Genomic DNA, 26031 nt, shown 5'->3' with positions numbered 1-26031 from the left:
GAGAATCTGTTTTTTTTTTTAGTTTATTTATTTATTTTGAGCAAGAAAGTGCATGCAAGCAGGGGAGAGGCAAAGAAAGAGGGAGAAAGAGAATCCCAAGCAGGAGCCACACTGTCAGTGCAGAGCCCAACATGGGGCTTGATCTCATGAACCATGAGAACGTGACCTCAGCCAAAATCAAGAGTTGGCTGCTTAACCAACTGAGCCACCCAGGATCCCCAGAGAGAAAGAATCTTAAGTAGGCTCAACATGGAGCCTAACTCAGGGGTCAATCCCACAACCCTGGGATTGAAATGACCTGAGCCAAAATCAAGAGTCAGACACTCAGCCGACTTAGCTACCCAGGTGCCCCTGCAATATATTTTTTAATTAAGATATGTACATTGTTTCTGTAGACATAATGCTATCGCACACTTAACAAAATACAGTATAGTATAAACAGAACTTTTATATGCACTGAGAAATGAAAAAATTCATTAGACTTACTTTATATTGTAATATTTGCTTTTATTATAGGGGTCTGAAACCCAACCTGCAAGATCTCCGAGCTGTGCCTGTATTTGCAAAGTACTTCGAGTTGGATAAAATACTCCAAAATCACGTATTTAGGGGTTGTTTTCACTACGAAATATCGCTGTGGTTATAAGACAGCAAGACATTCTGCTCACCAAAATATCAACAGGATTAGCTGTGCAGTATAAAGTTATTAGAAGCACAGAACAGAGACATTATCATGACAAACGTCAATGTCACAGAGATCCCACAAACCAGGCAGAAGACCCACAGAGCCCCTGGATTACTCCAGAAAGTGTCCACACTTATGCTGGGGAGACAGCTGGCTGCAGGCAGGTGGAATTTTCACACTTTGGAGCCACAGATTTGATTATGGGCAAGGCACTGCCACATGCTGGTGGCACAAATGATCTCATTTAATGGACCTTTGCTCACTCTGCTCTGGCCACATCGTCCTGTTACCAGTCCTCAAACATGCCAGGTGTGTTGCTACCCTCCCCTTCCACCTGAAACCCTCTTATTCCAGGTGCCTGCCTCCTGCATATCTCTTCCAAGGTGAGGGTTGCCTGAGTGAACTGCCAGCTGCCCCCCTCCCCTGCTTTCGGCCCCTTACTGCCTTCACCTGTGGGTTCTCTCCTTTCTATCACATTTAGTACTTTCTGCCATCTCTCTCTCTCTCCCTCTCTCTTTCTCTCCATAGATAGATAGATAGATATGGATATATATATATATATATATATATATATATCATCTATCATCTATTAATCTACCTATCATTTATCAATCATGTATCTATCACCTATGATCTATTTATCTATCAACTATCACCTAGCTCTCTATGCAATCACTTGTCTGTCTTCCCTCTAGAATGTAAGCTCCAGTAGGGCAGCCCCCCACTTCCCTCTCTCTGTTGGTCTGTCTCTCTCTCTTCTCCACTGAACAGTGTGTAACCATCCCTGACATTTAGTAAGTATCAAAAGATCTGGTAACACTACAGTAAGATGATGATGATGATGATGATGATGATGATGATGATGATGATGATTTTGATTAACAAAAATACCATCTGTGTTATAAAGAAATGCTTTATTCTTTGTTCAATAAAAAGAAAATAAAACAGATAATGGACGAAAGTGAAAAGGAGAAGGAATAAAAACTTCAGCTGGCTCTTGAGGACAGTAGTATCATCACAGAATTAGGGGCTTTGTACTCCCTGGAAAGATAAAGGCTACATGTGTTGCTTGCAAAACTGAAGCTGGGTGATTTATGTCTTGTCATTGCCGTTGACGTCCCTTTAATTTAAGTGTTCTTCGGTAGTTTCCAAGGGAGACACCTGACAGTCACCTCGCTCAATTCATCCAGAGGAATGTGACATCCCAAGGCTAATGATATCCCTGGACTGGCTCAACAAAGCAAGAAGGGCGCTCACTGCCTGGAAGAGTTACTGTGCCTCCCTGATCCTCACCAAGAATTATTTGGATGATGAAGGAAACACAGATGGCTGGGTCCTGCTTGCTGACAATGCCTGCAGCCCTTCTCCAATTCCTCTCGGTGCATCCGGGCTACTGTCCTTATCCAGAATCTGCATACGAGCCTATAAACTCTAAAATCCTTCCTCAGCAGGAAAGAGCCCTAGAACATTTATTTTTGCTCCCATAACAGTAGGAAAAAAAAATTACATTTTTATAAGGTTTCCATTCTTCCAGCACTGAAACATTTAAATGAACTCTGCACCTAGGATCAGAGCCTTTCCAAATGGTCAGAAGATGATTACGGTAGGCAAGGGGGAAGCTGAAAAGACAAAGAGAACCGGAAGGAAAAAGAAGTCAAGTTGACAAATGCAGTGTGCTTGAGGAGGGATGCTGTGAAATCACTGTATTTTCAAAAAGGGTTAAGTACATCCTTACAGAGTCTGATCTTTGCACTCAAGCATTAAAATCCTTGTCTTCACCAGATGCATAAAATGGAAAATAAATCTGACAGAGAGAGAGAAAAGGCAACATGACCAATTACAGGTTCGTCTTCTGCCTTCTCCCCAGAGCAATATGCAGCAGACACGTTTGCATAGGCCACCCTCACCACTGCTGTCAGGAGATCCCAGAACAAATACAAGATCTGGGAATAAATGTAGAAAGCGTCAGATCACGTGAGTAAAAAGTAAGATGGTTTCGTTACAATGACCCAAGGCAGTGCATTTCCATTATATCACTAATTTGCATGCTAAGCAAAAGTGGTTCAAATAACTCTTTGCTAAAAACCAAGTGAATTTGCGACTACATACTTAAGGCTGATGTAACATTTATTAAGCATAAAGCTGGTAAACGTCCTACACATCTAAAAAATTCCTCCCCAATCCTCCATAAAACAAGCCCATACTCTAGTTTATTATTTTTCAAGCTCCTTCAGTGTTCTGAATTAACTGGCTCTGCACACCAACTTGCTCTAACCGGGAAGCAGGAATCCAAGTGATGGCTGGTGGGTTCACTCCATCCAGGAGAACAGTTTAGCCTGTGCGGTGTTTTGTTTTTTTAAATCAAGCATTTGAATCCTCTCACGCTGTCATACATGAACGCTGGTTCTCTGCAAACCATACCCCTTGCTGTAGCGCACACACTTCCTCACACTGGGACTCAAAGCCTCTTGTGTCCTGGAGTAACCAGAGTGATACAGAGACCAACCCAAATGATACCCGTAGCACCTGCACTTTGGGGAGATGCTCCCCGACCTAACAAGCCTGCGGCTCTCAGAACTTGCTGGCAACTCGACTGAAATATCCTTGAGAGACAATTATAAGCCAGCAGGTCTTATTATGTTATAGCCACACGGTATTTTTTTTTTTTTAATGGAATGTGCATCTGGTGCTTTTTTTTTTTTTTCCAACGTTTATTTATTTTTGGGACAGAGAGAGACAGAGCATGAACGGGGGAGGGGCAGAGAGAGAGGGAGACACAAGAATCGGAAACAGACTCCAGGCTCTGAGCCATCAGCCCAGAGCCCGACGCGGGTCTCAAACTCACGGACCGCGAGATCGTGACCTGGCTGAAGTCGGGCGCTTAACCGACTGCGCCACCCAGGCGCCCCCATAGCCACACGGTATTTCTGATCAGAAATCAAATTACCGATATCGTTCATGCCTTGCTTTTGGAACGTGTTTCCTGGGAAGAACTTTTGCTAGTTTCTGAAAGTCAAAACTGTTAAGTATTTTCAAACTAAAGATAAGAGTGTGGTAGCTCAAAATTGTTGTTCCCTTGGGTGGAAACACGGGGTAATGTGAGTCCTAAGGGCTGAGGATAGATTCCTGGCTTGCCAGTTGCCTTGATTGTGTGTGGAAAAGTTACTTGACTTAGCCTAATCAAAGCAGGAAAGATCTTCCTTATTTAAAGTTCCTGACATACAACAACATTAATTTAATGTTAGCTCCTTCCCCATCTCATTTTCTGGCTTGGTAAAAAGCAACTAAAAAGTACCACCCATTCTCTGCTTGAAACTTTGCACTAATTTTTTTTATAATTTTATTTAATTAATTTATTTATTTTTGAGAGAGAGAGAGAGCATGAGCAAGGGAGAGGGGCGGAGGGGGAGAGAGGGAGACAGGGGGAGAGAGAGAGAGAGACACAGAGAGAGAGAGAGAGAGAGAGAGAGAGAGAGAGAATCTCAAGCAGGCTCCATGCTCAGTGTGGAGACCAACGTGGGGCTCAATCCCACAGCCCTGGGATCATGGCCTGAACCAAAACCAAGAGTCAGACCAGGCCACCCAGGTGCCCTGAAATTTCTCACTATTAAAAAAAAGTAGCATTTGCTTATATTCTCTTTAATCATTAGATCTCGATCTCTCTCCGTCTTTTCTACAAGCTTTAAAAAATATGACTGCCCATAGGTCATTTGCTTAATACTTTTTGGGTGAGTGAATCGAATACTCTTTTAGCAATATAAATTAGATTTCTTTAGTATCTCATTTCAAACTGGAAACGTAGTGAGCTGTATAATACCTCGTGTTAGCATTTGCACAACACAATGCTCTAACGGTTTCTCAGTTTGTTAGTAGTTTTTAATGGCGTTGACTCACAATAATAAAACCCGAGACAGGAAATTTCAAATATGCTGACTCCTTGAAAATGTTAACATCCAAGCTTCACGCTTCAATTTTAATAGGAGGCAAAAGGACCATCATCCTTAAAAGTGCAAAGCGATGAGTTTTCATATGCACTGTAATTGCAATAAGCTGGTACACAGTTCAGCACATGTGGAATGTTAACTTTCCTAATGTGAATTCCTCAATCCCAATATGTTCTTACTCCAAGCTCTGAAGAATGCTTTCCCTCATATTAAAAACTCTGTTAAGGGGGCGCCTGGGTGGCTCAGTCAGTGAAGCATCCGACTTTGGCTCAGGTCACGATCTCACAGTTTGTGAGTTTGAGCCCCGCATCGGGCTCTGTGCTGACAGCTCAGAGCTTGGAGCCTGCTTCAGATTCTGTGTCTCTCCCTCTCTCTGCCCCTCCCCTGCTCATGCTCTGTGCCTTTCTATCTCCTAATAATAAATAAACATTAAAAAAAAACTCTATTAAGGAATAAAGGTGTAACTGGGTTAGTCAATCATTAATATCTAACTCAAGAGGAAACCATTGGGAGTGCATGTTGTTTTGTACTAAAAACTGTCATTTTGGTTCCCCAGAGGACCACAGACTTCTCTAGATAACCAATATCAACTCTTCATGGGAAATAATTCTCCATAAGAGATGTTGGAAGTATCCTTCCCACTCAATAAGCAGTAAGGAATCAGTTTCTGCCTCTGAGGCTCCACTGGGTATTTGAAGTGTAAGTAGAAAGCCAAAGACACAAACCTTTCCGTAGGATAACCCATCAGATGACCAACTACTGCGGCTTAAGTGCCCATCGCTGGTGGGACAGGATTTCTCCTTGAAAAAAACTTCCTGTCTTACCAGATTTCACTGTGGCACTTGGACAGCTTTCTTTTTTGTGCTTCTAAAATAAAACCCTCTCCTGTTTCTTTCCTGCTCTCATTTCTTTCTAATTCTGTTCACTTGAATTTGTTTTCTGAAAACCTTTAAAATTCGGTGTTGACGTGGAGGTCAGTCATGAGGCCTCTTTTTTAGCTTTTTACCTTCCACCCTGTCCCAGGGGGATTAAAACCCCTTCAACCATGGCTGACAGCCTACTCTTTACCAGGGCCCCAAGCTTTTTCCTGAGGCCCTTGTCCACTAGCGAGCACTAGCTTCTGGGTGTCTTCACATAGATGACCGCAGACCCCACCATGTTCAAAACAGAACTGCATTCTGCAGCTTTGGGTACCAGAAACAACCCAAATTACAAACTTAAGAACATTTAGAGAATTCTTTCAGGTCCTAGGGAATCTCTCTCCTAAAAATCTCTCAAGTTTATCCCCTCACTTTATACCTTCACTGACACTGCCTTAGAGGAAGGAGACCACATATATTGTCTGTGTGATTCCTACCCGTCCCTAACCAAAATCCCCTGGGGAGTTTCTAGAAGCCATTATAACCCATGCCAGAATCTTAGTGAGCACAGAGTTCAAGTAACTTCTCCAGGCAGTTCCTATATGCCTCCAAATGCATTTAGGGGCTTGACATATGTTATCTCAATTAATCTTGGCCAAAACCCAGTGAGGTACACACTTTTAAGCCCATTTGTAAAAGGAAAAACTTCAGCCTCAGGGACGCTAAATAGCTTGGATAAGATGAGACAACTCCCAAGTGACATAGCTGAGATTGATCCCAATGTTCATCTGAGCCCACATCCATGCTCTTCTGACTTCCCTGCCACTTACTCTCCATTCATTCATTCCGTGGTTCCCATTTGCCAGTTGCCTAAGTTGTAAGAGTTTTTTTTTTTTTTTTAATGCAGGTTCCTAAGCCAAACCCACAGAAATTCTCATTGTATAAGGATTAGAGTCAAACCCAGAAATGCACATTTGAACAAGCACCCAGGAGAATCTAAAACAGGCATCTAAGGATTCTGCCTTAAGACCCGGTTAGCTCATCACACATATTATTAACGCTATTTTTCCACAGTATGCAAATAGAATCATGTCAGTGTTCACAATAAAATACCAGTTCCTACGTGTGGTGCATCTGACCTTCACGGGGGTCACAGCCTCTTTTGTCTCAGCCCCTGCCTCTCCCTCCTGTCTCTCTCTCTCTCTCCCTTCTCTCTCTCTCTCTCTCTCTCTCTCTCTCTCTCTCTCTCTCTCTCTCTTTCTGCCTCGATCTCACACTCTCCTCTCCAGCCACATGGAACCAGTGCTTGCTCTTCAGTGACAAAGTCGTGCCTTCCTATACATCCAAGTCTCTGCACGTGCTGTGGCTGTATTTGGAAAGCCTGGACTTGCTGACATCAGTGACCTGCTCTGTCATTCCTCCAGAGCCAGCTTCTCCCTCCCATCATTCCTTAGCACTGAACGTTTTTAGGCTCCAGTGCACTTGTTTCTTAACGTGTCTACCTCTCACCAGACTTCTGGTGGCAGAAACTGAGAATTTCTCCCTGCATCTTCCTTACCCCAACCAGGCCCTTATTAAATATTTGGCTGATGGAAAAAAAAATCAATCAATTGAATTCTGGCAGAGAATCCTAAAAGCTTACAGATGCTGTGGATACATGTTTTTCATACATGGCAATGAAATATGTACAACTCTCTCAATTTTTTCGCATGCCATAGACTTGTACAACTGTTAGGGGAAGAAAGGAGTTTGGAGGTCATGTTAGATGATCTCCCCATTTTACAGATGGAAAAATGGAAACCCAGAAGAACTGAGTGACTTTCCCAAGTTTACCCAGAGAAGTCAGTGGAGGCTAAAAACTTTCCTGTCCCTGATCTAGTCCCCCTTTTGCTATCCCATAATAATGTTTTCTTTCTTCTTTTTCTTTCATGTTTCTACTTTCACAGGAATTAACAATTATTTGAGTACTCTCTGTCTGAGGCACTGGGCCAGAGAATGCTAGGTCCCCATCTAGAATACTAGGTTCCTCGTTCCTTCCATCATCACCCTTGGGTGTCTGAGATCCTGTCAGCTGCCAGACACATTGGCATTCATCAGTGTTCCCCATCTCAACAAGCTCACAGTCTGGAAGAGAAGACACATAAATGTGTAACGATTAAGACATGGGGTATCTGGTGTTTGCATTACCAGCCTAACCAAATGGGTACTCTATGACATCCTTGGGACTAAGCATGGAATGAAAATTTAGTGATAATGTATACAAATGACAAATGTCACCCTCCCTTCTTTACCAAATTTGTAATAGGGACCAAAATGTCAATCAGAAAAATAAGAATAAAGCACACACTTGAGACATCTCATCCCAACTCACCTGCCATAGAATTGCCAAAACAATAGTACCCTGTAAAGGGGGCTTTTAATATATCCTTACTGCCAAGACAGATTAAAATTGGGGTCACTAAGACCATAATTATTAATGCCTGAACCTGAAAATAGACACAGTAGACCCAAAGCAATATAATCAACTTTCACCATCATACCTCCAAGGCTAGACTGATTTACACATAAGTTGAGAGTGTCTTAGTCCATTGACTCAAATTTCATTAATTATCTATTTTGAACCAAACTCCAAACTCAATACTCATTCATCCAAGAGTATTGAGAGAGATACACTGCATCTGGTGTTAATAGTTTTGGACTCTAGGATGCCCTGTGTTCAAACTGGGAGAGGGGAGGGGAGTCTCCCTCTTAGCTATGGCTCCTAATCCTTTTTTTTTTTTTTTTTTTTAACACTAAAGTAAAGACAACTGAACTCACAAAAGCCTTTATAAAAAGTAGCTCAGGGGCACCAAGGTGGCTCAGTCCCTTACGTGTCTGACTCTTGATTTCAGGTCAGGTCATGATCTCACCGTCCTGGGATGGAGCCCCACATCGGGGTCTGTGCTGAGAGAGAAGCCTCCTTGGGATTCTCTTTCTACCTCTCCCTCTGCTCCTCCCTCCCTCCCTCCCTCCCTCCCTCCCTCCCTCCCTCTCCCTCTCTCTCTCTTTCTCAAAATAAATAAATAAACATTAAAAAAAAGAAAAAGTAGCTCAACTCAACACTATGGACTGAGTAAGACTAAGAAGTGCTTATAGTTCACTTATCTAAGGAGAATTTTCAGAGACTTCAAGATGCTCTCATTTTGTGAAATAAGCCTTCTTTGGGGACTGGGTAAATTACTGGAAAATGAGTACCTGCCATTCACCAGCAGGTAACAAGTACTATAAGAGTGGGCAACTCTGGGCATTGTGGCAGCAGCCAGTGTGGTAAATCACGGGGACCCAGGCAACCAGGGCAAAGCAAGCAAGATGGCCTCAGGGAAACCCGAGAGGTGGACACAGAAGGCAGCTGTGCCCAGAAAAGGTAGCAACAGGTAGGTCGGCCAAAGCCTGGCCGCTATTAGGGCCCACGGAGACCTCTGGACCGACCACAACGTAGGATGCAAATTGGCAAAGGAGAGGTTATCCACACATGGAGGGCAGGGGACCTGAACCTCATGAGCATCAGAACTTTGTGTGGAACAAAGCAGAGCAACTCACTCAGGTTCACAGAAAGCCAGTCTCTACTTCGTGCAGAAACACAATCTCCTGACCTGAGGCTTCAGATAAATTTGGGGCTAAAAAATGCAGTGCAAGGTTTTATATCTTAAAGTCTTGCAGAATTCAGAAAGAGATTTTGGGAGGGGGGATGGAGAGAAATCAATGGGGAAGCTTCAATAGTGGGCAGATGGTCACTGAAAAGTGCCGCTTCTCTGCGTGATGCATGTGGTGGGTCCTGCGGACACGTGCTGAGGCCTCAGGACCAGGGTGTCTAGGAGGAAGAGGACCAGGGTCTGGCAAGGGGGGATGGTCTTGTGGGAAGGTTCAGAGAGAAGCCTGGAGCTGTGCACTGGGACCCAGCTTCAGGTGGGCAAGCTTCGTGAGGGAGAGCAATGACTCAGAACCCACATGTCTTCCTGGGACTCATCTCTGGGGCACACAAGAGTCAACAGGCATAAAATCTTAACCTAAGCTTTTCCCACATTGGGATCTGCACTGACAGCACGGAGCCTGCTTGGGATTCTCTCTCTCCCTCTCTCTCTCTGTTCCTCCCCCACTGTGCTCTCCCTCAAAATAAAGAAATAAACCTTAAAAAACAATAAGGAAAGAGTCAGATCTGAATTTGAACTCAGCTTGACTCTTACTACGTGGGTAGATTATGTAATAAGTTTGAACCTATCATTTCATCTGTAAAATAAGAACAATAATATCTGCTTTATTGTAAGAATCAGAGATATAACATTAGGTAACCTTCAGAGTAGCTGGTATATTACAGTCACATGAGAAGTGATAGTTGCCACAATAAAACCATGTAATATTTAAAAAGTGGTCACTTGAGGCATCTGGGTGGCTCAGTCAGTTAAGCGGTGGCCTTTGGCTCAGGTCATGATCTCATGGTTTGTGGATTCGAGCCCCACATCTGGTTCTGTGCAGACAGCTGAGAACCTGGAGCCTGCTTCAGATTCTGTGTCCCCCTCTCTCTCTGCCCTTCTCCTGCTTGTGCACACTCTCTCTCTCTTTCTCAAAAATAAACGTTAAAAAAATAAAAATAAACAAGAAGTGCTCACTTGTGGCAAGTCACAGCCCACCACCGCCTGGAAGTTCAGTTTCAGACACAGTATGTAAGAAGAACTATCTGCCAAGATAACGTGATGGTCAGATGAGAATATAATAGCAGACTGTGCCCCCAGGTACCAGTAAATAGCATCAGTGAGAACTGCATGCTAAAGACAAGAAAGCATTTGCATAAAAACTAGATAAGAAAATATCCCAGCCTGCAATACTTCCAAGAGAACTCAGAATAAAGTACTCCATTTATAATATGGGACAAGCTTGGCTTATCTTATGTAGGAAATGTCACAATTATTGAAGCAAAAAGATCACAGCGGAAGTTCACCTTGTGGATGCACAAATCCTCAATTTCCAGTGTTTTGGAAAACACATTAATAATTACCTGTGACTATCTCCTGCAACGTGGTGTTTCCAAATCCACAGAAATGGCTCAAAAATCTCATTTTACCTCGCTGATAAATCAGACGTGCTGTGTGTGATGCTATTTATTTTGTTACTATTACTCTTACTATGATGACTATTGTATTGGCCTCAGATACTTTGCTATGTTTTACTGGGTTTTCTAGCAAGACACACTGTTTGTAACTCTGCTCTACAAAGGTCATAAACAGCAAGTCATAGATGAAGAAGTAGACACTTTCAACCTTCCTCATGATTTTCTTTAAAAACGATAAAAATCGGGGCGCCTGGGTGGCGCAGTCGGTTAAGCGTCCGACTTCAGCCAGGTCATGATCTCGCGGTCCGTGAGTTCGAGACCCGCGTCAGGCTCTGGGCTGATGGCTCAGAGCCTGGAGCCTATTTCCGATTCTGTGTCTCCCTCTCTCTCTGCCCCTCCCCTGTTCATGCTCTGTCTCTCTCTATCCCAAAAATAAATAAACGTTGAAAAAAAATAAAAATAAAATAAAAACGATAAAAATACCATTTTTTGCCTTTACCAGATGGGCAAAGATAAAGGATGCGATCCTATGCAATGATGGAAAGATTAGAGAAAACTAGTGTTACATCTGAACGATACAGACCCTTTGGAATACAATTTGTACTGTTTATCCAAATTCAAAATGCAGTTACCCTTTGACCTAGAAATTTCATTTCTAGGAGTTTCAAGATATTCTCCTACATGTGCCTAAGTGTATATGTTAGGATACTCACTGTAGACCTCCAAAGACCATAAATGTCCTTCAAATCAATGAAGGACAGACATACAATATTATATCTATAAAATGAGTGCTCCGTAGCCAAGGATCTACATATTTTAAGTTTACTTATTTAAGTAATCTCTACACCCAACGTGGGGCTTAAACTCACAAGCCCGAGGTCAAGAGCCACACACTCTATTGAATGAGTCAGCCAGGTGCCCCAGATCAACACATTTTAATTGGTAAAGATGTCCAGGAAAAAAAAAAAACTGTTTAAGGCAAAAAAACAAGATGCAAATCCAGGTCTATAGGCTTCCATTTGTTAGAAAAAAGGTGACAGATATATAGATATACACACTACTTATACATATGTATACAAATGTATACATATATACACACATGCAATATAAAATCATATTTTTGGAAGGATATACAAAAATGTGTTAGCCATGTTTGCCTCTGGGCCAGGAGACCCAGGGTCTGCACTGGGAGATGATTTCATTGTAAGACTTTGCATTTGTATATTTTTATCATCTGTATGTATCAGGTTTTCAGCTGCATAAACAGTTAGCTGTTTGAAGAGGCAAAGATCCAATGGCATAACTTAGAAATATGGGTGCAGTAAAATAAGCAATGTTGACTGAGGAAAATCTAAGATGAGCTTTGCTGAGGAACCTTAAGGGACAAGATCTCCAACGTGGGGAGGTTTCTCCTTTTCAGTCAAACAAGCTACACATTTTAGTTAAAACCCTATGGACTATGTACTATTATGGCCACCACCGTTTTACAGGTGAAGCAGGCAGGTTAAACCATCGAGCTGGTAGAGCAGGTGTCCACGCTGAGACACACACACGTCTCTGGGACACCAAGCTGGAAGCATTGCTTGGGCATCACACAGACACTGCATGTTGACCTCCACCACCTGACGAGGGCCAGGGCTCTGAAACTTCCCCATGGCTTGGCATGGCTTCAGCAAATGACAATTTCAATTTCTGTAAAAGCAGAAACTCACAAGGTTGCGGTTTATATCCAAAATGACAGGGCACCTGAGTGGCTCAGTCAGTTGATCATATGACTCTTGATTTCGGCTCAGTCATGATTCCAGAGTCCTGTCACGTTCTGCACTGAGCATGGATCCTGCTTAAGATTCTCAGTCTCTCTCTCCCTCTGCCACTTGCCCTGCTTGCATACTTTCTCTCTTTAAAAAATTTAAAACAAATGTTTTTAAATGTCATTTCTGGCCCCGGATGCTATCTGTCTTTGTGAGTATGACTCAAAATACAAGTGGATGACAGAACACCTCACTCGATGGGCACTTTGCCATCTTGCACATGAGCAGTCCCTCACTCTTGCCTCACGGCAGCATGGAAGGGGGGTTGTCAGTTCTAAAATGAGAATGCTGAGGTGACTAGTTTCCTTGAGGAAGCTTCCATGAGGTGACCAGCTCTGTTGAAGGCAGGAACGGGGTGATTCCAGGTCTTCTGCGCCTAAGTTAAGGGCTCCAGACACATCACCACATCAAATGTGAGTCAAATCTAAAAACCAACTTCGGACTTGCGATCTGATTGCAGAAGCTTTCACTGCTCGAAGCTGTCTCTTCCAGACTCACTGTTCTAAGTCTCTCCTCTGAAACATGACCCTGTTCTTAAATGCTACATTCCCAACCTGCAAGCTGTCCTCAATACCAAAAGACTTTGGAAGCTGAGTTCCAGTGAATTCTGTAACAGATTTTCCTGGCAATTTCTTTAATTGAAAGTTCTGATTACCACGTTATTCTAATTACAGGTCTATGACCAAATACATGAATATCCACCAAGCATACCCACGTAGGTTTTCTTTTTATTTTTCTCCCCACACCCTCGGTCAATGTTTCTCTCACTTCAGATAAGGATTAAGCTCTCCTTGGTCACTTGGACAGGCTTTTCCTGCACAGGCAGCTGTGTTTTCTGTCCCCAAAGCTATTCATGATTATCAATTATGGCTGTGCCTACAAGGGTTCGGTGAACTTTTTGAAAAATATATCCCACATTCAAATTATCTTTTTGGAGAACAAACGTGGCAACAGGAAATGTCAACATCGTTAATCATATATTAAGCTTCATTATAATTAAAACTTTGAAATAATTAGCTTTGCTGCTTCCCAAAGTGGTAATTATAGACATCAGCAAGTATCACACTCTCTCAAATATCTTCCTTTAAACATTAGATGTTAAAGATAAAAGATTATTTTAAAAACAATCTTTGAGATTTTATGTGTTGGAATATAAATGGCACTTTCATGGTCCTGGGCTATCGGATCTCTCATGATTCAGGAAATTTGAATTTTACTTGACCCAATGGTGAAACCAAGATGTTGGTATATGCTGTTTCATATGAGGGTAGAGTTCAGAAGAACAAAAATATCTGAATTTAGAAGTCTGAGAACTTCTGTTTTCCTTCATTTAAAACCAAGAATTTGCCTTCCATTCCCATTTTTTTAATTTTTTTATTTTATTTATTCCCATTTTTTTTTTATTTTAGAGCAAGCAAGTAGCAGAGAGAGGAAGATCCCAGTGTCCTGGGATCATGACCTGAGACAAAATCAAAAGTTGACACTTAACTGACTGAGCTACCCAGAGGCCCCCCTCCATTCCCAATTATTAAAAGTTGTTTATTTGATGCTAGTTAGAAAAAAAAAATTATGTGTCAGATTATTCTATTTAATTTTAGCAATTCCCCAGATTTCTTCTAACTCATTTCCATGTGATGGCCTTTAAGTATACAATCTATAAACTTCCATGCTTCCTGTCATAATGCTTAGTTATTCCCCCAAAGCAAATTCCACCATGGAGAGTAATAAATTAATCTAGATAATACATACTATCTCAATGAGCGGTACACTCCTATAATTTATACTTGTGTTTACACAAAATCACTGCCCATTAGAAAAGAGGAACTGCTCAGTCCTAATGTGTGAGCCACTGAAGAAGATGCAAAAGAGAAAAACTGATGAGATCTTGGGTTCCCAGGGAGTTCTGACCTAGTGGAGGAGACAATCGAGAGACAGAAGTGCTGAGAACATCAACAGAAGGCCCAAGCTGCCATTACAGAAATGAAACGGTTTCCTAGGTTTAGACAGTGGGCCAAGGAGTGAGAAATCAAAGCAGGTGGGGTACCTCTGCCCTGGTCCCCAGGAGAACGTGGATGCCCAGATGATGCGCAGAGGCTCAACACAGAAAGAAAGCAACATGTAGTGAGAGCCTAACTAAGACCAAGCAGGGTTCCAGGTACTCTCCATTAACAATGCATAGGAAAGAGCTGGGCCAGCTGGTGCACAGAGAGAAAAGGTAAGAAAAGAAAGAAATCATGGCCTGAGCTAGGGATCTGGGCATCACTTGGTGAGAGGTGGAGGTGAAATCACAGGAATGGGGTCGAAACTGCCAAAGTGGAGATTGGGAAAAGAGAAAGGAGATTTGAATAACCCATATCATGCACTGCCTGGATGTGGAAATGGGCAGTGTAGAGTATGAGAGACTCAATATACAAATGGGAAGTGGTCAGACCATATATCTAAAAACTACACTCTTCCCCATAACCTGAAGCAGCCTGACAAAGACACCAACTTCTCACCTACAGCAAGGATCCTGGTAATCCAGTCTGCTAGAAGTCAGACCTGCAGGAAGGCAGGCTGCTATGTTCAGTAACAACCCAGGACACCAAACAATAACTCTGTAACCAAAATGGCCAGGACTTGATTAACAACAGGACAGCTTCCCTAATCTTTCACTTCCAACTTGAGACCAACCAGGGAGACCCAAATATGCTGCCCTACTCAATCACATAGGATGTCCTGCTTCGAGTTAGCTCTTGCAGACAGCCTCCTATCAGGGCACATCGGAAACCTTCCCATCCCTGCTACGAAGCTCTCCCACTCCTCTGCCTGACTGAGTCTCTAAATGCAAGCAGCAGTGGCTGACTCTCTTTCTACGGCAAGCTCTGAACAGACTTTGCTTTTCTCATTGGTGTTCATCTATTTCCACAGGATTACATGCACAGACAGAGAGGTTCACTTGGAGAGGACAAAAGAAAACCTCTTCCCAAGGAAAAATGGGAGGCGGGAAGGACGAGCTAAAGACACTCAGAGTCTGAGTTGTAGGAGAGCTGCAGGAGTTCTACTAGGTGGACGCCATCTTGTCAATGCAATAATCTCTGATCAGAGACTCAGGAGAAGGCCAGAGGCTCCAAAACTGGAAGGAGGCAAGATGGGGCCGACCAGAAATGGGTGACATGCTCACTTCAGTTTAAGAGAGTGTGCTACACACAGTACCATCTCCTCTCCTTCCTCAGAACCTGCATGATTTGGTAAGAAATGGATACTGGCCTATAAAAGGAAGAACACATCAAGAAAATTTTACAGGAACTAGGTTCGTTGTGTGCTCAAATGGAGAAACTGGGGAAGGATGTAAAACAAAAGCTTTAGAGCGAGTTTCTGCTTTTATTCTATCTTTCATCATTTTTGTTGGGTTGGTACATTGGAAATCTATTTGTAGGACCAGGTGCTCTAGGCTTTTAAGTTCTTTGATGTTCCCTTCAGATGCAGATGTAGATTAAAGTTTTTCTTCCTCTTTAGACAGTCAGAAAAGTGCTCGGATACCAAACACTGAAGCCAAAAACCAAATGGAATCTTCTAAATTTGGGAGAAATTTAGGGAGAAACTCTAATTTAAAAACATAGTTGGGTTTGTCAATATAAAGCAGGATGATTCAAAGTTAATGTACATAAATGGAAAAACTTGTAGTTTAAGAAAAGAATGGAAAATGGATTATAAGCTCTTCCTTACTTTGGAGCAAAGTACAAAGAAACTTTAAAGAGGCTATGAACATTGGCATGAACTCGTGTTCCTTCATAAAAGGAGTTAACAGCCAATTTTCTGAGCATTTATTGTATGACAAATGCTACTGTATGAAAGGCACTTGCATTAATATATTTCATCCTTCCAGAAGTCTTTCAAGTGAGACAAAATGATTATCTTTATTACACTGATAAAAACAAGTGGTACAGTAAAATCAAGAAACTTGCTCAAGATTGCAAATCTCCTAAGTGGTACAGCCATACTGAAACCCAGATAACTTGGCCCCACAGTCCCTGTTCTGATGTCTATAAAAGGAAGGGAAAGAAGGAGTGAGGGACATTGCTCAGTCACAAAAGTAATTTAAAGCACCTTTCCTCTGGTATCATTTTATCTACCACCAACACACTTGTGGGACAATCTAATGACACCCTAGAACTTAGATTCTGTTTTTAAAAATTTTTTTTAATGTTTATTTATATTTGAGAGAAAGCGGGGGTGGTGGGAGGGAGAGAGACAGACAGTGTGTGGGACTGCGAGGGAGGGGCAGAGAGAGATGGAGACAGAATCTGAAGCAGGCTCCAGGCTCTGATCTGTCAGCACAGAGCCTGATGTGGGGCTTGAACTCACAAGCCGTGGGATCATGACCTGAGCTGAAGTTGGACACTCAACCGACTGAGCCACCCAGGCATCCCTAGATTCTGGTTTTTAAAAGAATTCTTCACAAAAAAGGAGCCAGAGCTCATTGGAGAATAGATAATACCATATCCCAGAGCAAGACAATTCAAAATGGGGCCAGAAAGCAAAGCTGCTCTCAGAGATATCTGGAATAGTGTCAAGAAGGAGAAAATATAGCTTCCACTGGCCAAGTAATGACAGTTTGGGAATTAAAGGGAAAACAATGATTAAAGTCCACTGGAGCATGTTTGAGTCTGTAAAGATAGCTGTAAGGTCATGATACTCAAAAGAGAAAGGACAAGACACAAGGAAGTGATTGTCAATGCACAAAAGTTTCTCAATACTGTTTTCTAGAAATGTTATATATTGATGGACTAAATTATGGATGTCCTACACTAGAGCTGCAACTGGGTTATTAATATAGATATGTGTAGAGATATTGTTTATTATTTTAAGTAAGAAAATAGTGGATTAGAGGAACAAAGTCGTAAAACAAAGTATAAGAAAATATAAAACAGAGAAGTCAGGTTTTCAATAGAGAAAATTGAAAAATTTAGAAAGCAGATGTGAAAAATGCACATGTAGAGGGCTCGTATATTACCAAGTGAGTCTGGCTTTTGCTATACTTCCTGTGGTGGTCTAAGCCACTCTTTAATGGTGAACCATTCTGGTAATTTACACATTGGTTACCCAGGCTTCGATATTTCATGGGCCCCATTCTGTGCAGACTCAAGTCCTTTCACTAGGATTAAAGAAAATCCCCAGGTTCAGGAACAGTAGGAATCATAGATTAGATTTTGTTGGTCTAATCCCTCATGCTTCAGGCCAAGTAGGCAAAAGCTCAAATGGATATGCAGATTTGGAGGCAAGAGTAAGCCCCACCGGGACAGTAGCCACACAGACATGTGGCTGATTCAGAAGGATGAGGGACAAGCGTGAGGAGATCCAGGAGCAAGTGTCAATCAACATGATTAGAAGACAATGATAACCCACCCCAATTTTATGTTTATGCAGTTAATGATAGTTTACAGAAATTAGCTGCCAAGTTATTATAGGAATTGGGCCTGGGGTGGAGAAGGAGGAGGATGTGGACTGTTTCTCTGTGCATTTATCAGGGAGATGTAATTAAGAAAAGTCCTTCTAGTAAATGTGTAATGGTGTCTCTACCGAGTGGGGAAGTAATGACCCACAGCAATGGATGAGAGGTGAGAGAGACACAGCTGAAAAATACAAAATGGAGGCCTCTTACCTGAAAGGGTGGCCAGTGCACATGTGAGTAGGTGTTCTGCAGGTGAACAGCACCTGGATGTAAGTTCCAGTGTTCCTACTGGTCCCTGGGGATGTGTTGTGTGGGAACCTGCACAGCGCACTTATCTCTTGCAAGAATGGTATAAAATTATAATTAGAGGCACCAGCAAATCATAAAAGAGCCAAGCCACAGGATGTATACAGTCTCAACTGGCAGGTGAAGCCATTCTTAACTATGCAGTGATGCCCCTGAACCCACTGAGATGCAGTTTTCCAGAAGAAACCAGAAAATCTGCCCTTCACCATCTGTAGTAGTCAAGTGACACAGAGGTCGATATTTATAGAGACTGAATCAGCAATTAAACACAAAGGAAAATGATGGAAAATACACTGAAATTTGGTACAAAGAGGCAAAGAAATAGGTCAAAGTCATTTACTGATGTCAAAGATCTTGTCTCCTGGCACAATTAAGGCCTTTTAAAAGACACTTGGGAAGATAAGAGCAGCTGCTATTTCAGATGCATGTGGAAAATTATGCCAGTCGGGAGCATCACTAACCTACTATTAGTACAATATTTTAGCAGCAAGGTAACAAAAAGGAGAAAATAAAATGAGATGTCAGAAAAAATATAAACAGGATATTTTTTATAGGGAGATAAATTTTTTCAGAAAGACATAAAAGTTAGGGAAACATTGAGTGGGCAGTACGATTTCGAGTAGTAATCTATCAGAGGATAGAAAGGCATCTTGGCTACTTGGCTAGTTAGTAGAGATAAGATGAATCAAAGCAACACACAGATGCCCCTTGAACAACGCAGGGGTTACAGGTGCCAAACTCTGTGCAGTCAAAACTCCACGTGTAACTTCTGGCCTCCCCCAAACATAACTACTCAGAGCCTACTGTTGAGCAGAGGCCTCACTGATAAAATCAACAGTCCGATTAAGTAATACATACTGTATCCTTCCAATAAGGTAAGCTAGAGAGAAGAAAATGTTCTTAAGAAAATCATCAGGGAAAGAAGTACATTTACAGGACTGTATTGATCAAAAACAATCTGCGTTATTAGTGGACCTGTGCAGTTCGAACCTGGATTATTCAAGGGTCAGCAGTGTGTAGGAAAGGCTGCAGTGGGTGAGATCTTGGGGAGAGGCCATCACAACAGCAGGAAGGGAAGGCACTGGTGGGCTAGACTGCCATGTAGTCTTCCAACTTTCAGGACCAAGGAGAGCTACAAACACATGGGGAGTTTAATTACAAGGCAGCAAGATCTCAGCAAAGGTTGAAATGAGCAGGCAGCAAGCACTCTTCACAATAGTGACACCAGAAGGAGAAAACATAAAGAGGAAACTGGAGGCCAGGGAGGTAAATGGTACCTGGAAGGTAAGCATCATGTGATCCTGTTTAGTGCCCCCCCCCGAGCTAGAGTCTAGGGAGCTCGGTGCCAAGATGAGAAGGAGGTCGGGAGACGAAGAGACACACTTTTGTGCAGAGGCACTAAGTTGAGATTGGCATACTACTGGGAGCTTTCTGCAGGAGGCGGTGTCCCCCGCCAGGTCTGCATCAGCACCACGGTACATCTCCAAACTATCCCTCCTCTCTCGCCAGGGGCAACCCTGTCTGGGGAAACCTGGGACTAAAGCACAGTCCAACTCCCTCTCCTCAACAGGCTGTAATAGGACTGGAGCTTGTTCTCTGAGGACAAGGATGGGTGGAATCAGGAGTCAACCAGCAGAAAGGACTGGCAGGGTGGCTGAAGCAAGAGATCCAAGGAGGCAGGTGAAGACGTTAGGATCCTGCATCAAGCATCATGGACACACCAGCCATGGTCTGGCAGATGGAGAAGAAGAAAATTAAAACAAATGGGGCTGGTATAGAAAGAGATTCTAAGAACTGGGAGATTAAATATGCAAAAGAACAATGGCAAGACCATGTATATAAAAACCAGACTCCACCCCACAAGCTGCAGCAGCCTGACCAAGACACCAACCTCTCGCCTACAATAACCAGCCCAGGAAGCCAGCCGGCAGTAAGGCAGGCTCATAGGAAGTCAGGCTGTTTCTAGTAACAATCCAAGACACCAAACAATAACTCCTCTAACCTTGTGCTCCAAATGGCTGGGACTTGATTAATAACTACCAGCTTCCCTAATTTTTGTCCCTACTTCCAACTCAGGACCAAGCAGATGTCTTGATTCTAGAAGCTGGCCAGCCTCCAGCTTCCCCTAGGCCAACAACCCCTACCAGGGCCCTAGCAGGGCACACCTAAAGGCTTCCCGTTTTCCACTAGAAAGCTCACCAGATCCTCTACCTGCCTTTGAGTCTCTGCCAAAACACGAGTGATGGTGGCTGACTGCTTTGCCATAGCCAGCCCTGAATAAAGTCTCTATTCTCCTGCAGTTGTCTTCATTTCCTTCCCCAGAACCAAACACTACACTTAGAATAAAGCAGATTCAGGAGAAGTGAGGATATGGGAGGAACAGGAAGTTGGTGTGAAGAGAGAAGGGGGTTTTACCACCGTGGAAGGGAAGGAGAGGGGAGTATTTACATATTGCTTGTTATGAGTTTCCTGCTGCTTTCTTATGGGGTATGCAATTTACCAATAAAGCTTCATGAGACAGATTTCTTTTAATCTACCACTTTTAAGAGAAACAATTCTAAAATATCCTTCATAACTCACCAGGAGGGAGTGGAGGCCAAGGCCTAGGGTCCCTTTTTTTTACCGTGCCAGGCTACGCCCCAACTCCTCTCTGTACCAACAAAGCCACAACTGTCTCATTATTAACTGCATTGCAGCTCCTCCTTCACTCCTGCCATGGGTATTGAATGAAATAATTAAACATGGGTATTGAATGAAATAATGAAACTAATTTCTTGTCCAAATTTACAGAGTTAGTAAGTGCTATAATGTAGATCTGAATCCAGATCTTTCTGATTTCAAAGTCTATGGCTGTTCACTGCATTAGGCTTACTTGGAAGTATAATGTGAAATGGACATTAGATTTATTGACTTGAGGTGGTAAAAACAGCAGGCTAGGGTCTTGGGAAGTTAATTTTAGTTATGAAGTACAATGGCGAGAGATGGAACTGATGGCTGGGAGGTTGTTAGGCATGGACGAGAGAAGGTGGAAAATGCCAGAATTAGCAGGTGATGTTACCTCTGGATAAGGAGGGAGCAGATTATGTGAGAAAGTTCCATCATGTTAAAATGAGAACTACCGAGAACGGATGGTGGGGCCATGGGTTGTCTGGAGACTGGGACATACCAGAAGCACCTACTGAATGGCTAAGGATGCAGGAGAAACACAAACAGGGGCCAAGGCTGCAGAAGAGAGGGAGATTGGAGGGACTGCATGTTCTAGAAAACCTGGCTCCGGGAGGTGGAACCCGGTAACCAGCCAGTGATTCCACTACCAAGGGGAAAGGCAGCCGGGAATGGTGGGTAATTGGAAGAACATGTTCCATATTGAGGGTGAAGCAGCGTTGAGTCATTAGGATTTAATTATTGACTTAAATGGAAGCAGTCAGCAGACCCAAATTCCAGCTGTCGGAGTTTAAAGTAAAAACTGGATCAAAGTATAGCTTCTCACAAGTGAAAAGAGGAATAGTTGTAAGGCTCCCTCATTTTTTTGTTGAAAATCACAAATACCTGGTAACATGTGTTAAAAGATCCTGCATATTTGGTCTCACAGAAGTTGGTATAGTTTGACCTTTATAAAGTTGCTTTCTGGGGTGCTGGGGTTGGCCATGTGAAGTACCCAGCACACTTTATCACCAAGTGAGGTGAGAGGGGTCAGAGTCAATCCACGGACTAAGATGAGTCACTGGCCCCTCATCCACGGACGTTTCTATCTGTCGCATAATGGGGTTCTCAGAAGGTACCGATGCAGGAGTATTCAGGAGGAAGACGGTGACAATCTACTGTCATTCTATCACTTCAATTATAATCCCAACACAATTTTTCTCCCAAATCAAGTCTGGGAAGTAAATATATTTAGGAGCCCCTTCTCAACAAGTTAGAATAAATCTAAAATGTATGCTCATTTCTCTTTTGTATCCTTTGTTCTGTATAGAATATTGCTGTCTGGTAACTAGACTGTAATGTACCATGGGTTAAAAAAAAAAAAAAAAACTTCAATTGTCTTATCCAGACACTTTTTGTGTCTTACATTCAACCCTCCAGGAAAAATATCCAAGATAAAAACTCATGTACACATTACCAAGTTGCTGTTGATCTTAAGCCAGAAAAGAGGGGCACTTAGACTAATGCTTGCCACAGGGAAAAATTACAATTAAAATTCATTTATAACCTCTAGTTTATACTAACTATTGTAGTTGTGTGCCCTAACTTCAGCTCTGCAGTAACGTGTAATAAAAATAGACTCCTTATCTATCTCCCCACCAACCTTGACACTTTCCTACACCCTCTCCATGACCTAAAATTTAAAAAGTAGCAGCTTACGAACAGTTGGATGAGATTTATGGGGATAAAAACCGTGCTCTGAAGGCTCCGCCGGTCAGGGATGACCCCAAAGAAATGTTATTTAAGGTAACTGAAGAGACATAGTACATATATAGAGACAGATTGAGGAGACGTCTGTCTTCTTATAGGACACCCTGATTTATTTAATCCCAAAGTTTAAGCTGGAATTTTTCCTGAGATGGGTGCTTTTTTACCTTCCATTTGATGTGACAGCTAGCATGGTGCCCTTTGTCCATTTGGGGCACTCATTTTTTCCAGGCTTATCACGAAACAAACCAAAACCTCATAGAGAGGGGTCTCCAGAAATGCAGACTGTACAAAATTTCACCTTGTCAACCATCCCTCCCTACAGAGTATGTCCAAACTGTATAGAACTGTAATTGAATGAAATCATGGCTCATGTGCATTCCCTTGGTCTAAAAAGTAAGAGCATCGGCTGGACAGACTCCTGCCTCAGCTTCAGCCCAAGGGGATGACGGATGATCAAATGTGTTTCTAATTTTCTCTCCACTGTCTAGGGTTCTCTTTGGCTTTCCTGCCCACCCCCTAAAAGAGAAGTTTTGTTTGTTACCTCTTACCGACATTTATTTTGACAATTTTTTTCTGAAAGACCATCCTCATCCTCTCCCATGATGTCCACGGCAGAAAATATCAACGCGACAAGAATGGCAAAGCAGCATACCAGGGCGAAGATCACAATGCATTTCTGCTGGGACTGTCAAGAAAAAGAAGATAAAGAAAAGTGAGAAGCAGCTTTCACTTAGAAAAGTCGGGAACTGATGGCTTTTCAAAATCCTTTGGGAAACAATTACTTCCATCACTGCCAGCGGAGGGCTGCCCTCCAAGTGAAATCTTGATGTTCATTCCCGAACACAGCCTTCAAGCCCCACTAAGTATCTTAGAACAGCTAAAGAATTCAAGTGCTGTATCGAGACTTCTGAACAAGTTCTCTCTTCCCCTTTCTGATCAAAAGCAGTCCAGGAGATCCAGAGACCTTCTATAAGATCTTCTACAGAGAGCACTACAAGGCCCATTAGCGCAAATTAAAAATGAAACACAGGGTGGTTCGATAATTACTCCCCGTCTCCTGTTACTACCAGCACCTTCCAAACTCTGTGCAAAGTGCCCTCAAACCCTGTATCCCCTTGCTTTCCCAACCTCCTCTTGCTCTAAGACCTTTATTATGATGACTTCAGGACAGATGTCCCTGGCAGCCCAGGATGAGTTCTGCAGCTTGATCAGAAATGAGATTTATCAGATGCCAGCCTTTGGGTCATTTAACTGACATAGTTCATTTCAAAATACTGAACGCAATCATAACCAACATTCACACTCGTGATACAATTTTCACTTAGAAACAGAAGCTGAAGGTCCAGCCACTCAGGTCCTTATCTTTGGTCCAAGTGTTGTATTCCGAGACATCCCTGTCTCCAGGGGTTCATGGCCATAGGTGGCAGAAGACAGGGCTGCGGTCACTGGGCAGCAGCCATGGCCACCAGAACAAACAATTTTGCCTGGGTTCTATTTATTAGATAAAACTGGACGGGGAAGAGAAAGAACAATTTTTAAGTGTTCCCGAAGCTTTTAGGGATTATGTACAGGAGGGGAAAGAGTGATCACTGGCCAGACAGCCAGGAGTAACTTGGTTAGTGATGAGATACATATATGTGTACAAACATGCGCACATACAACTTCAGAGCTCTGTTGAAACCAGCTGGCTTTGCCTCTCCTTCCATCTCCCTGACATTTATCCCTAGGGCCACACGGTCTCCAAAGAACCAAGACACCTCCCCCCAAGCTCAGGGTCCAGAGTGTCCAGGGACAGCCTCTAACTACAGATTCTAGAGAAAGGTGTTGTTAAGGATGCAGGTGCTCCTGTGACCAGGTGCTATCAGCTCACATGGTTGTTTCCTTAAGGAGTCTTTGTGTTCTGCTTTCCCTAAGGTCTCCCCTTCCAAGAGAAGCTTGTTCCAAATCCCTTCCTGCCTGTCACTGTGTGCTTCTCTTAGTCCCTGCTGAGGGAGGAAAGTGAGGGAAACCCCAAGGGAGACACAACCATTGTTCTTTTCCTCTCGGTTCCCCTGATATCTTTAAGACAGGGATATGTTTTATTTCCATCCCAAGCAACCAGCACAGGGCTCAGCAAATGGAAGGTGCCCAAGAAATAATTACCACATAAACAAAGTGAGTGGATGAAATGAAAGTTACAAGGGCATACATCTGAAGATGCAGAACCGATTAGTTTGGTTCCATATTTTGATGATGTGAATCTGGCAACCTATCCTTTTCCACTCTCTGCTTGGGTTGGATGCAAATAGCTGGGCTGCATTTACTGACTATATAAAAGTCTGCAGGGGCACCTGGGTGGCTCAGTTGGTCAAGCGTCTGACTCTTGATTTCGGCTCAGGTCATGATCTCACAGTGGTGAGACTGAGCCCAATGTCGGGCTCCTCAACCAACACAGACACCGCAATTTTATTTATTTTAATGATATTTATTGGTTGTATAACCAGAAAATGTTTGCTGTTAACTATTAATTATTTTCAAAATATCATATAAAAAATAAATAAATCACACCCAGTCCCACTCAGACAAAATCGCCATTATCATTTTGGTCTTCTTCTTTCCTGTGTACTATATATACCAATCTACCAATCTGAAAATACTGGTATTTTCTACATATAGTTTTGCATTCTGCTTTTTGCACTTGATCATGCTTGAACATCGGTAAATATTCTTTTAAAGTATGGTTTTAAACTGCTGCATAACACTCATTGCATGAATAGGTCATTGTCCCCTTTACTCCAAGAAATGTTTTTTTTTTTCTTTTTCCTTTCTTCTTCTTTTTTTTTTTTAATGTAATTTATTGTCAAGTTAGCTACATACAGTGTATACAGTGTGCTCTTGGCTTTGGGAGTAGATTCCCATGATTCATTGCTTACATACAACAACCAGTGCTTATCCCAGCAAGTGCCCTCCTTAATGCCTATCACCCATTTCCCACTTCCCTGCACCCCCATCAACCCTCAGTTTGTTCTTTGTGGGTTTTTTTTGCATAATTAGCATTTATTTCATTATGGGTTTATATGTCTTTCACTAGTCTATAAGATTCTTGAAGTCAGAGACGTGTCTTTATCCCCCCCCCCACCCCAGGTAGTCTTCTTTTTTAATTTAATTTAATTTTTTAATTTACATCCAAGTTAGTTAGCATATAGTGCAACAATGATTTCAGGAGTAAATTCCTTAATGCCTCTTACCCATTTAGCCCATTCCCCCCTCCCACTACCCCTCCAATAACCCTCTGTTTGTTCTCCATATTTAAGAGTCTCTTATGTTTTGTCCCCCTCCCTGTTTTTATATTATTTTTGCTTCCCTTCCCTTGTGTTCATCCGTTCTGTGTCTTAAAGTCCTCATATGAATGAAGTCATATGATATTTGTCTTTCTCTAATTTCACTTAGCGTAATACCCTTTAGTTCCATCCACGTAGTTGCAAATGGCAAGATTTCATTCTTTTTAATTGC

The 26031-nt window shown here is 42.5% G+C and overlaps 1 protein-coding gene across 3 annotated transcripts in view; it reads right to left on the bottom strand.

Annotated features, from left to right (window-relative positions):
• The window catches only part of PLD5 (phospholipase D family member 5), a 411506-nt gene that overhangs the window by 219723 nt on the left and 165752 nt on the right, over positions 1-26031 (bottom strand). For all 3 annotated transcript variants that reach the window (XM_047841563.1, XM_047841564.1, XM_047841565.1), the window contains exon 2: positions 23088-23224. In XM_047841563.1, the coding sequence (XP_047697519.1) occupies positions 23088-23224 (137 nt within the window). The remainder of the gene's footprint in view (positions 1-23087; positions 23225-26031) is intronic.

This window comes from Prionailurus viverrinus, chromosome F1, assembly GCF_022837055.1.
Source record: "Prionailurus viverrinus isolate Anna chromosome F1, UM_Priviv_1.0, whole genome shotgun sequence".
NCBI lineage: Eukaryota > Metazoa > Chordata > Mammalia > Carnivora > Felidae > Prionailurus > Prionailurus viverrinus.
The sequence above is the reverse complement of the archived record's forward strand: the minus strand, read 5'-3'. Positions and strand labels throughout refer to the sequence as shown.